Genomic DNA, 12221 nt, shown 5'->3' with positions numbered 1-12221 from the left:
ACAGAGCCCTTCTTGCAGCCTCCCCCTACTCGTCATCCTGTAGTGGTGCTTGCTGCAGCCCTCCCTGGTTGCTTTATTTATTTATTTTGCACCAACAGGGTTGCGGCAGACTCATTCTTGCCTGGTTTGAAAAGAGAGAGAGAGAGAGAGAAAAAGGAGAAATGCTTCCTGGCTCTTTTCTCTCCCTCAGTCTTGGCAGCATTGGCTGCAGCCACAGCAGCGCAGCGGCTGGCTGGCTGGCCGGCTGGCGGCTGGCTGGCGGGTGGCAGGGAGTGGGGAGTCAGACACACAGGAGGGTGCAGGGGTTCTGAGGTGCAGCACGAATGGGACAGGCCCCCAACTCTGGACAGATGCAGTGCCCAACTTGATGCTACCCTCCAGCTTCTCTGGTAAGTGCCCCTACCCTCTGTCCTGAAGCCACAACTGCCCTTTGCCATAACATTCTCACAGACAAGGCCAGATTATGTGCCTATCAAGGAAAGAGGATTTGCCCTCCTGCCCCGGACCATCCCAAGACTAGCCCCCCACCCCAGGAATTTGATGGGAAAAATAAAATACCCCAGGGTGGAAGGACTCCAAGGAGATCCCCTTTCCTTCTTCCCACTTTTCCTCTACCTCTGGGAAGCACCCCCCTCTGTGTGGATATTCCAGAGATCTTTCCCAGGAGCCCACCTCCTCAAGGTCCCTATGCCTCTATCAGGTATGCTTTAAAGAGGACATCCATGTTTGCATGTGTCTCCAGACTGACACACAGAGATAAGAAGAAAAGTTCCCTGTCCCTGAGGTCCCTGATACCCCAGACCCCACCCCATTGCAGGGAAGAAAGAAGGGCTTTTGATAGCTGTCTCTTCCTGCAAAGTGGCCAGATGCCAGTCGTGTAGCCACAGAGGGTGGTAGGGATAGTTTGTGATAAAAAATTAGCCACTTTAAAAATAAAAGAGGCCAGCCCTAGGTCCCCCAGTCCTTAACTCAGCAGGCTTTGGGGACTAAGAGGAAACTTACAGGAGCAGGAAGGAAGGAAGCTGGGTTCCACGCTTCATTGCACTTTTGCTGAATGCAGAACACACAAAGGGAGAAAAAAAAAAAAAAAAGGATGAGCAGGAACTGCAGCGGCAATGATGAAGAGCTAGCAGTCAGGTGGACTTCCCAGAATGGTTACAGGGAGGCTGGGACATGGATCTCCTTGGAGAACTCTTAGCACGCCACCGAGATACCTGTTAGGTTGGGATAGGGGCAAGAAGAGTGCAGCCTTTGCCCCTTACCATTTTTTCTTTCTTACCACTTGAGCTAAGCATGGTTTCCTGCATGCCTCATTCCAATCCCCCTCCCACTCTGCATCAGCCTCTTTCTTTAGTTGCTCAAATACTACAGTCCTGTGAATTGGCTAAAGGAAGAGGATGAAGTCACACCATCTCCTAAATTGCCTCTTCTGTGGTTCAGCATGGGAGAAAATGGGTCATGTAGCAGAAAGCTAACCCTCACAGGGCTAAGAAAGCCTCAAGTCCCAAAGCCTTGAGGTGATGAGACCTGTAGCCTGGGAGAAACTGAGGCATGCTGCCTCCAGGAGCACCAGTTGGCTCTTGCTCCTATTCTTTTGTCATCTCTTGTCACCTCCTCCAGGGTTGCACTTAATGGTTGGAGCCAAGAGGCTCTTACCACTAGATAGCCCTCTTCCTCTATCACCTTGCCCAGCACTATCCTCTTGATAATTGCCCAGGCCCTTGGTACCCAGAAACCACTTTAGACAGGATCTATCTGTACACTGCCTGTGCCCAGGTATCTGCTATGCAAACCTAGAGCTCCCTTCCTTCCCAAGCTACCTCTCTTCCCTTATCTATGCCTCACTCGATCCCAATCTGCCTCTTATATATTCTCAGACAGTTAGGGCCAAAGAGGTCAAGAGCTCTCCCTCAGAGCTACAAAACATCCTTAATACCCATATATCCCTACATAGGATACAGGGATATAAAAGAAGCCTAAAACCAAGGACCAAGCAACAGAATTAAAAACTTGAGCACCCTTTGGATCTTTCACACACCACAACTCCATCTGTAGGGGGAAAGGGACTGCCTGGAGGCTCTTGTAGGATTCTCAGCGTCTCTATCAAGTGTCCCATGTACTCTATGCCATGGCCAATGTGGAGCTGTGCTGTCATCCACACAGAAACTACATCTGCTAGTCCAGGGTGCGGGCTCTGGGCCAGGCTAGAGAGGGGGCAGAGTCTGGGGGTAGTGGGCATGTTCCCCAGACTCGGGCAACTTAGTCAAAGAGAAGACCTCTCTCCAGTTAGGCCAGAGAGTTCTGGCCAAGGGTGTGATCGCCCTGAGCCTTAGGGAAAACTGTGGGTTCAAATACTGGGCAAACGGGTGGGTCGAAGGGAATAGAAAAGAATTTGTAGAGAGCAGATATCAAGGAGAAGGGAGGGACCGGAGGTATGTCCAGATCTCACAGGTGCAGAAAAACCCATTACAGACTCAGTTACTTCCTTGTTGCTCTCCGTCCCATTCCCACAAAGCCTTCCCCATAGGAATCAAGATGACTAGGGTCCCATGAGCTAAACACATGGCCATTTATCCAGGGAGGGAGTGAAACAGAGAAAAGTCCCCAAGGGAGGTGATGCACTGGAAGTCTTTGTTCTGGCAATGCTGAGACCGATCACTTTTTCTCCCCTCTAAGGAGAACCAGGGAAGTCCAGGGATCACCATCATCTGAAGCTTCTTTCCCATCTTTCCAGGACTCAGGGGATGGACGCAGCCCTAATTCCAAAGCAAGCCTGGTCCCCATGGCACCCCCTGCTTCTCCTGCTCCTCCTGCCTGGAGGGAACACCAGCAGCTGTCCTGCTGTGTGTGACTGCACCTCCCAGCCCCGGGCAGTGCTCTGTGCCCACAGGCGACTGGAGGCTGTCCCTGGGGGCCTACCACTGGACACTGAGCTCCTGGACCTAAGTGGAAACCGCCTGTGGGGGCTTCAACGGGGCATGCTTTCCCGACTGGGCCTCCTCCGGGAACTGGACCTCAGCCACAACCAGCTCTCCACCCTTGAGCCAGGGGCCTTCCATGGTCTACACAGTCTATTAACTCTGAGGCTGCAAGGGAATCGGCTCCGAATTATGGGGCCTGGCATCTTCTCAGGCCTGCCTGCCCTCACACTGCTGGATCTCCGCCTTAACCAGATTGTCCTCTTCCTAGATGGAGCTTTTGGTGAGTTAGGCAGCCTCCAGCAACTGGAGGTTGGGGACAACCACCTGGTGTTTGTGGCTCCAGGAGCCTTTGCAGGATTGACTGAGCTAAGCACCCTTACCCTGGAGCGCTGCAACCTAAGCACAGTACCTGGTCTAGCCCTTGCCAGGCTCCCAGCACTAGTGGCCCTTAGGCTTAGAGAACTGGATATTGAGAAACTGCCAGCTGGGGCCCTGCGGGGGCTGGGGCAACTAAAGGAGCTGGAGATCCACCACTGGCCATCTCTGGAGGCTCTGGACCCAGGAAGCCTGGTTGGGCTCAATCTAAGTAGCCTGGCCATCACCCGCTGCAATCTGAGCTCAGTGCCCTTCCAGGCACTGCACCACCTGAGCTTCCTCAGGGTCCTGGATCTATCCCAGAACCCTATTTCAGCCATCCCAGCCCGAAGGCTCAGTCCCCTGGTGCGGCTCCAGGAGCTCCGGTTATCGGGGGCCTGCCTCACCTCCATCGCTGCCCAGGCCTTCCATGGCTTGACTGCCTTCCACATGTTGGATGTGGCAGACAACGCCCTTCAGACCCTGGAGGAAACAGCCTTTCCTTCTCCAGACAAACTGGTCACCTTGAGGCTGTCTGGTAACCCTCTAACCTGTGACTGCCGTCTTCTCTGGCTGCTCAGGCTACGAAGACACCTGGACTTTGGCACGTCCCCCCCTGCCTGTGCTGGCCCCCAGCATGTCCAAGGGAAGAGCCTGAGGGAATTTTCAGACATCCTACCTCCAGGGCACTTCACCTGCAAGCCAGCCCTGATCCGCAAGTCGGGGCCACGGTGGGTCATTGCAGAGGAGGGGGGGCATGCTCTTTTTTCCTGCTCTGGAGATGGAGACCCAGCCCCCACAGTCTCCTGGATGAGGCCTCCAGGGGCTTGGCTGGGAAGAGGTGGGAGAGTGAGGGTCCTGGAGGATGGGACGCTGGAGATTCGCTCGGTGCAGCTACGGGACAGAGGAGCCTATGTTTGTGTAGTAAGCAATGTAGCTGGGAATGACTCCCTGAGAACCTGGCTGGAAGTAATCCAAATTGAACCACCAAATGGCACTCTCTCGGACCCCAACATCACCATGCCAGGAGCCCCAGGGCCATTTTTTCTAGACAGCAGAGGTGTGGCTATGGTGTTAGCAATGGGCTTCCTACCCTTCCTCACCTCAGTGACCCTCTGTTTCGGTCTGATTGCCCTCTGGAGCAAGGGCAAGGGCCGAGTCAAGCATCACATGACTTTTGATTTTGTGGCACCTCGGCCCTCTGGGGATAAGAACTCTGGGGGTAACAGGGTCACTGCCAAGCTATTCTGACATCTCCTTCTACACTGGAGACCCAGCCAAGTCCACTTTTGATACCAAAGGGGAACACAGAACCAACCAAGGCCCCTTGGGACCTCAACTTCACCCCCAGCAGCACAGATATCTCCCACCGCAGCCGCCTGCATTATGAGCAGCTAGTGATGGCTTCTGATAGAGGGGCTGCTGCCCCATGCTTTCCCAGGCTGAAGAGAGCATTGTCATCTCTTCTCTGAGGGAATTGCAGATCTAGACTCTGTAATCAGCCCAATCCTCCCTCCCCCACCCACAAAGCAGGAAACAGAACCAAGGCTCTAGCCTATTATTCTAATCACTAGGCATTCTTCACACACTTCTACCTTCTAATAACCAATAACAGTGGCCAAACACAGCTAGATTATTTCAAGCTGGGAAGTGCCAATTGCTTTTTTAAGTCTCTGCTCCTCTGAGGCAGTTTCCCTTTTTTTTCTGCTTCCTATTCCTATACCAGCGCTCATCCTAGGTGCAAAGAACTAGAGCCAAGGACCCTGAGGCTAAGGAGAAGAGGATGCATGCAAAATGGAGGCTGGGGGAAGGACAAACTATACACTGGCATGATGTCTGCATGAGCTTCCAGCCTCCATTGTCTGATCATTAAATTTGCTGCCAAAGGCCACTACAGTTGCAGTCAAAATGAAACACGATTTCTGCAACTTTCTTTACGTCAGTCTATTTCTACTCCTTTCTGGCTGCTCATTGATCATGTACCCCAGTAGACCTTGCTTCCACCTAATCCAACCTGACATTCAGGATTAGGGAGGCCCATCATGCCTGGAGAGATCAGCACCCCCAGCCCCTCCTCTCATTCTCAATACTTTCCCTTTTATGCTTCATCTCTGGGCCTGGGGGAGAGATTCCATGTTCCAGGGTAATCCTTCATGCAGAAATTCCAGCCTAGGACACCTAGTGTCTTCCTTCACATTTCTAAGTAATTTGGAAGGGTTGAAGATCCCTAGTGCCCTTGGGGGAAAGTCAGAAGAAGGGAACTCCTTGAAAATGAATAATCTGTCAAAGCTGTCAAAGGAGAGACCCCAAAAGCAGGAAGGGCTAGGCTTGAAGGAACAAGGGAGGGCAGCCTAGCAAGCTGCAGAGAAAAAGTGGGGGAAAAAGCAGCAGCCATGAGAAATGCCTGCTTGGTAACTTTGCAAGTCCGTAGGATCCATGTTTAGCACAGACTCAGTGGGAAGTTGTCTCTGGAGAGACGTCACCCAGATAGGGAAGGAGTGAGCGGTGAAACTGCTGACGACCAAGGAGTATGCTTCCAACAGAGGACAAAGCACAACCCCAAAAATGCAGAGATGCTGAGAGCTAAAGAGACCAGGCGACAGCATCAGCATCATCACAGGGGAAAGGGGGGAAGGGGGGGCCCAAGAGGAGCAGGAGGAGGGCAGACAGAGAATCACGAGGCTGGGAGCCTTTCTCTCGGCAACAACACCTGCCCAGTGTCCTTAGTTTCCTTCTTCCTGTGGAATCCTTGCCACCAAACCACATGCACACTGAGCTTGCTAGCCAATGCTGTCGTCCTTGCTCGGAGGAGACTCCCAGACAGGTGAGAGCAGCTGATGCCACTGAGGAGGCAAAGCTGGATTTCAGGGTAGACAAACTCTTCAGGGGAGTGAAGGTGAACGTGAGAACCTAGCAGTTTAAAGAGCAAAGCTGGACAAGCCAACATTCTTGAAAATGCCTATCCCTGAGCCCCTAGCCGCCTCACACACAATTCAATGGTCATCCAGCTAACTAATCTCCAGTTCGTGACATGCCCTCTTCTCCACAATCTTCCATCTGCATCTTATTGAGACTTGTAAGCCTGGTTCTTAGTCTGGTTGCCCTTTCTGCAATGCAGATACTGGTGGAAGCAACCTGCTGTTTAGACAAAGTTTCTCTGTGAAGGCCCCTGGGGCAGTCAGGAACAGATGTGTGTCTGGCACAGGGAGACATTGCTGATGAACATTTCATGAACATCTCAAGAGAAGACAGTCAGGGCTGGGAAGGTGGCTCAGTGGTAGAGCGCTTGCCTTGCATGCTCGAGGCCCTGGGTTCGATTCCTCAGCACCACATAAGCAAAAAGAAAAAAGCCGGTAGAGCGCTAGCCTTGAGCTGAAGAGCTGAGGGACAGCGCCCAGGCCTAGAGTTCAGGCCCCACGACCGGACCCAAAAAAAAAAGAGAAGACAGTCAACAGAAAGAGAAGTTGAGTCACACGTGTATTTTCAAATTTTCTGGTAACCACACATTTAAAAAAAAAATCAAAATAAAACAGATACAATTAATTTTTTTATTGTAAAGATACTATACAGAGGGTTACAGTTACATGAGTGAGGTAATGAGTACACTTCCTCTTGAACATTGTTACCCCCTCCATTGTTTTCCCCCTACCATCCCTTCCCTCCCTACCTTCCCCGAGGTTTTTTTTTTTATTGTGATTAAGTGATTACATAATTTCCAAAATTTCACAGTATTGTGGAATAATGATGCTCATTTAAAGTCACAAGTTCATTCTAACTTTCCTGGAGCAAATTGTCTATCACAGTCTATAACATATAACGGTGTTCACATGTTATACACCATACATGTGATCAGCAGCATTGGGATATTTAGTATTGGGATACAATTAATTTTAATACTATTTTATTTTACCCAATTTACCCCAACTTTTTTTTTTTTTTTGCCAGTCGTGGGGCCTGAACTCTGGGCCTGGGCACTGTCCCTCAGCTCTTCAGCTCAAGGCTAGTACTCTACCACTTAAGCCACAGTGCCACTTCCAGCTTTTTCTGCTTATGTGGAAGAATGGAACCCAGGGCCTCATGCATGCAAGGCAAGCACTCTACCACTGAGCCCACTTCCCAGCCCCATACTCCAACTTTTATCATTTCAATGGTAGCAGTATAAAAATCTGTAGTGAAATCATTTAACATTAATGTTTTTATACCAGGTCTTTGAAATCCAGTGTATTTTATACTTATGGCATATCTCTAGTCATTGCATCCGAAATAGCTTACTTACCTGTATTAGGTTTCATAAGATTAACTGTTGAAAACGTAGATTCATTCATCTAAACTGTTCCAGCTGGACACTGGTAGCTCACACCTGTAATCCTAGCTACTCAAGAAGCTGAGATCTAAGGATTGCAGTTCGAAGCTAACAAAAGTCCTTGAGACTTTTATCTCCAATTAACCACCAGAAAACTGGAAGTGGAGCTGTGGCTCAGAGTGGTAAACTGCTAGCTAGAAAAGCTCAGGACCAGTGCCCAGACCCTGACTTCAAGACCCAGGACCAATAAAAAATAAAAAAAAAAAGAAATAAAACATACTGTTCCAAACATTCTTGGATGTTTCCCAATACCTGAAAAAATATTTTAAATATTAATTACAATTAAGTGTTTTTAAAATTCCATGCCTCAAACTATCACCTTTATAAGTGCTTAGAACAACTACATGTGGTCAGTAGCTACTCTCTTGGCCAGAACTTCAGTCACTATGACCCGAGGCATGGATAAAGGTCTCCTCGATGGGCCAAGCATCACCCCCAGGAAACATATCTGCATCCTAAGGAGGTGCCTATGGTGTTGTTCCTGACTAACATACTCATTCAACTGCCAGAGCTCTTGCAGGATACCTTCAAGGGTTGCAACAAACTAATGTAACAAGGTTCATGCAGGAATCCACAAGTCAGTCCTATATGTTACCCATCTGGGAAGCCTGATCTTAGAGCAGCTGTGACTGTTCAGCTTTTCGTGTGTGTACACCAGTGAGTGTGCAAATGCATCTAAAAATGCAAGTAAGTTTGTGTATGCTACATGGTTTGGTGGGAGCATGTTCACATATAAGGATATGATGTTATATTGTGGGGGCAATCCAAAGGAAGCTCTTCCCGGAATGGGGTAGTGGAACAGACAGAAGAAAACATTTATGGAGGGCCTATTTCACATGAGTGGCTGCATGTATGTTTTTTCTTTTCTTTTTTTTTGGTCTGAAACCAGGACTCAAACTCAGTACCTGACACTTTCCTTCACTGACTAGTGCTCTACCAGCTGAGCCATGCCTCCAATCCCTGCATGTATGTTTTCTTATTTAGCCTTTACATCAATCCTACAAGGCAGACAGACAACTTAGCTGATTAAGTTGATCAGGTGCATAGAGCTAATTAGTAAGGATACTGAATTTGAACTCAGGGCTAAGTCAAAACCCATATAGTTTCCACCATACTGCTCCATCTGCTGTTGTCCTCTTTCAACTTTCCTGTGCAGGCCTTTCAGTTGTAGGATGTAACATCTTCTACTCGACTCACTCTGAACATTTAAGGACAATGGAATCATTTGTTGATTCTGGTCATCCTTCCACAACTTCAATGTACCTGATTCAGGAGGTTGTTTTCTAGTTTTTATTCCTTCTTCCCCATCTCCTCTTCCAGTGTCCTGACTGCCTCTGCCTCGGGGAGCAGAAATTCCTGGGATCAGACAAACTGAAGGGAAATGCCTGTTTCCCAGCAATGGATCTTCTCATGATTAAAAATGGAGACTTAGCTGGGTGCTGGTGGCTCACACCTGTAATTTTAGCTACTCAGGAGGCTGAGATCTGAGTATTACAGTTCAAAGCCAGCCAGGGCAAAAAGTCCATAAGCTTCTTATCTCCAATTCATCACAGAAAAAGCTGGAAGTGGTGCTGTAGCTCAAATAGTACAGTGCTACCTTGAGAAAAAGGAGCTTAGGGACAGTGCCCAGGCCCAAAGTTCAAGGCCCAGGATGCGGGAGGAGGGGGAGAAAAGGAGGTTTAAAAGCCATGTGCTGGTGGCTCATGCTCGAAATCTTAGCTACTCAGGAGGTTGAGATTTGAGGATCACAGTTCAAAGCCAGCGTGGGCAGGAAAATCCATGAGACTCTTTTATCTCCAATTAACCACCCAAAAAATTCTGGAAGTAGAGGTGTGTCTCGAGTGATAGAGTGCTAGCCTTGAGCAAAAAAATGTCAGAGACTTTTTTTTTTGCCCAGGCCTAAAGTTCAAACCTCAGAAATGGTTTGAAGAAAAAGGCTCAAAAGGGCTAGAGTGTAAAGCAGATGTTAGGAATGGGCTCTATCTGCTTCACCCACCAGCATCCACCTGTTGAGGACAGGAAGAAAACTCTGGCTCTAAGCAGCAAGCATGAGGAGGATGCAAGCTGGAGAACACCTGAGACCAAAGGCTTCCAGGTCCTGTTCCTTCAATCTGTTTTGTAAGAGAAACCAAGTAGGAGGACTTAAGAGCTGGATGGTGGTAGGTGGGGAAGCTAAGGAGAATTTCTCCCCTAGAATATCTGCCCCAATTCACCAATCTGATCTAAAAACAAAACAGTAGCACTAACATAAATGACAGTAAGGCTTCTATTCCCAGTTGATGCTTTCTGGTAAAGAGGCCTAATTAATGGGTGAGGCAAGGATGACTCCCATGCTGAGCTAAAGGAGAGATGAGTGTTATTTTTCAATTACTTAAACAACTAAATATTACTTGAATTCAGTACAGGAAGGGAACTCTGAGCAGCCAAGACTGTGGACCAGTCTACTTGAATTTGAAACCCCTCACTGCCCACAAGCTAGCTTAAAGTCTGCTTTCCTGCTTTAAATAATTGAGTGGAAACTTCTGACCACTGAATTCTCTGAACAAATCCAACCTTGTGTAAACTTAGTTTACCTACTGCCTCCTGTAAGCCTGTTTAGAACCCTTTGCACAAAATAATAATGGATTTTTAGGAATTGAGAAGGCTGTAATTGCAGGCTATAATCCCAGCCACTCAAAGGGTTTCAGATTGACCTGGGCAATAAAAGAGTGACTCTATTTGGGAAAAAAAAAAGAAAAAAGAAAAAAAATAGAATTAAAAGCAAAAGGACTCAAGGTATGGTTCAGGTAGTAGAACAGAAGAACAAAGCCCTGAGTGTCTAGTACTTAAAAAATAAAATACAGTGGGCCTATAAAATAATTCTGTGCTTTTTGTAACCACACTGAACACTGTTCCTTGGATTTAAACTACTGTTACCTGTTTTAAAGTAAAAAGGTATAGAGCAATCAAGGTGCTCAAATACATAAGTATTTATTCAGAAGACTCATGCAAATTCTATATGATGAAAATGCTAAAACATTACTAGCCAGGCACTGGTGGCTCATGCCTGTAATCCTAGCTACTTAGGTGGCTGAAATCCAGCAGGTTCCACTTCCAGGCCAGCCCAAGCAGAAAAGCCTGAGACTCCATTTCCAAAATAACATGCAAAAACCAGGACTGAAGGCATAGCTCAAGTGATAGAGCACCAACTTAGTAAGCACAAGGCCCTGAGTTCAAACCCCAGTACTATCAAAGTAACAAACACTACTGATAGAACATCAAAGAGTTAAATTGCAAGAAGATACTATATCATAAATACAACAATTCTTTAAGAAAATCCATGCAAGCACCAGTGGTTCACACGTGTAATCATAACTACTCAAAAGGCTGAGATCTGAGGATCGCAGTTCCAAGCAAACTTGGGCAGGAAAATCTGTGAGACTCTTATCTCCAATAAACTACCAAAAAAAAAAAAAAAAAGCCAGATCTGTGGCTCAAGTACTAGAATGCTAGTCTTAAGAAAAAAAAAAAAAAAGCTCAGGGTGCAGGGCGCTGATGGCTTACACCTATAATCCCAGCTACTCAGGAAGCTGAGATCTGAGGATCAAGGTTCAAAGCCAGCTGGGCAGGAAAGTCCCTAAGACTCTTTATTATTTCCAATTAGCCACCAAAATCCAGGTGTAGAATTGTGGCTCAAAGTGTGAGCCCTAGCCTCAAGCAAAAAAGCTCAGGGACAGCACACAAGCCCTGAGTTCAAGCCCCATGACTGCCCACCCCTCATAAACAAAACAAAAAAACAAAGAAGAAATCTAAAAATATGACTCCAAACAAAATAAAAATAGGAAAAAACAAATTATGTTATATCCTCATAACATAATACTAACATAGTAATGAGAATGAATAAACCAAATTATATTCAATATAGCTGCATCTGACAGAAATGATTTGAAACCCAGACCCAAAAGCAAGTATGTAAAATAATGTACATACTGAAACAAACTTCAAAGATACAGAAACAAAGGACTTCTTAAATTGTTTTTTGTTGTTGTTGTTGTTGACTCTGTATTCTTTATTTACAGTGTATTCTCATCCACATCTGTGGGAGGGTAAGGAGGGAGGGCACAGAATCAGAGAAAAAAGGCTGAATAAGTGCAGCAGTGGAGCACAGTGGCTGCAGTGGACATTGATGAAAGTAAGCTATGCAACTCATGAGTGGAGATGGGAGGGAGGGAATGGGAGAGAATGAGGGAACAGATGACACTATGTGAAAGGAAATACACTTATTCCCAGATGTATATAAAAGTAACCCTGCTGTATATCACCTCTAAAACAGCAATAAAGTAAAATGAAAAATAATTAAATAAAAAAGAGAATATGTGCGTACCTAAGCCTATACATCTGTTCACACCAAAAAAGAAACTATAAATACTAGTTTATAGTATTTGAAGTTAGAAAAAGAATGGTTATCAGCAGGATGCCAGTGGCTCTTGCCTGTAATCCTAGCTATTCAACAGGCTGAGATCTGAGGATCCCGGTTCAAAGCCAGTCTCAGCAGGAAAGTCCATGAGACTGTTATCTCCAATTAACTGCCAGAAAACAGGGAG

The 12221-nt window shown here is 47.1% G+C and overlaps 1 protein-coding gene across 1 annotated transcript; it reads left to right on the top strand.

Annotated features, from left to right (window-relative positions):
• The first annotated feature begins 357 nt into the window (after positions 1-357).
• On the top strand, positions 358-4659 carry Lingo4 (leucine rich repeat and Ig domain containing 4). The gene is made up of 2 exons (XM_013015299.1): positions 358-389; positions 2735-4659. The coding sequence occupies exon 2, from the start codon at positions 2745-2747 to the stop codon at positions 4524-4526; it is 1782 nt and encodes a 593-aa protein (XP_012870753.1). The 5' UTR covers positions 358-389; positions 2735-2744; the 3' UTR covers positions 4527-4659.
• Positions 4660-12221: the final 7562 nt, after the last annotated feature.

Source organism: Dipodomys ordii, unplaced genomic scaffold (assembly GCF_000151885.1).
Source record: "Dipodomys ordii isolate 6190 unplaced genomic scaffold, Dord_2.0 Scaffold26, whole genome shotgun sequence".
In the NCBI taxonomy this organism is placed as follows: domain Eukaryota; kingdom Metazoa; phylum Chordata; class Mammalia; order Rodentia; family Heteromyidae; genus Dipodomys; species Dipodomys ordii.
The sequence above is the reverse complement of the archived record's forward strand: the minus strand, read 5'-3'. Positions and strand labels throughout refer to the sequence as shown.

Excerpts from the sequence above, each read along its gene's own strand:
- Lingo4 (XM_013015299.1), top strand. The coding sequence starts at position 2,745 with ATGGACGCAGCCCTAATTCCAAAGCAAGCCTGGTCCCCATGGCACCCC.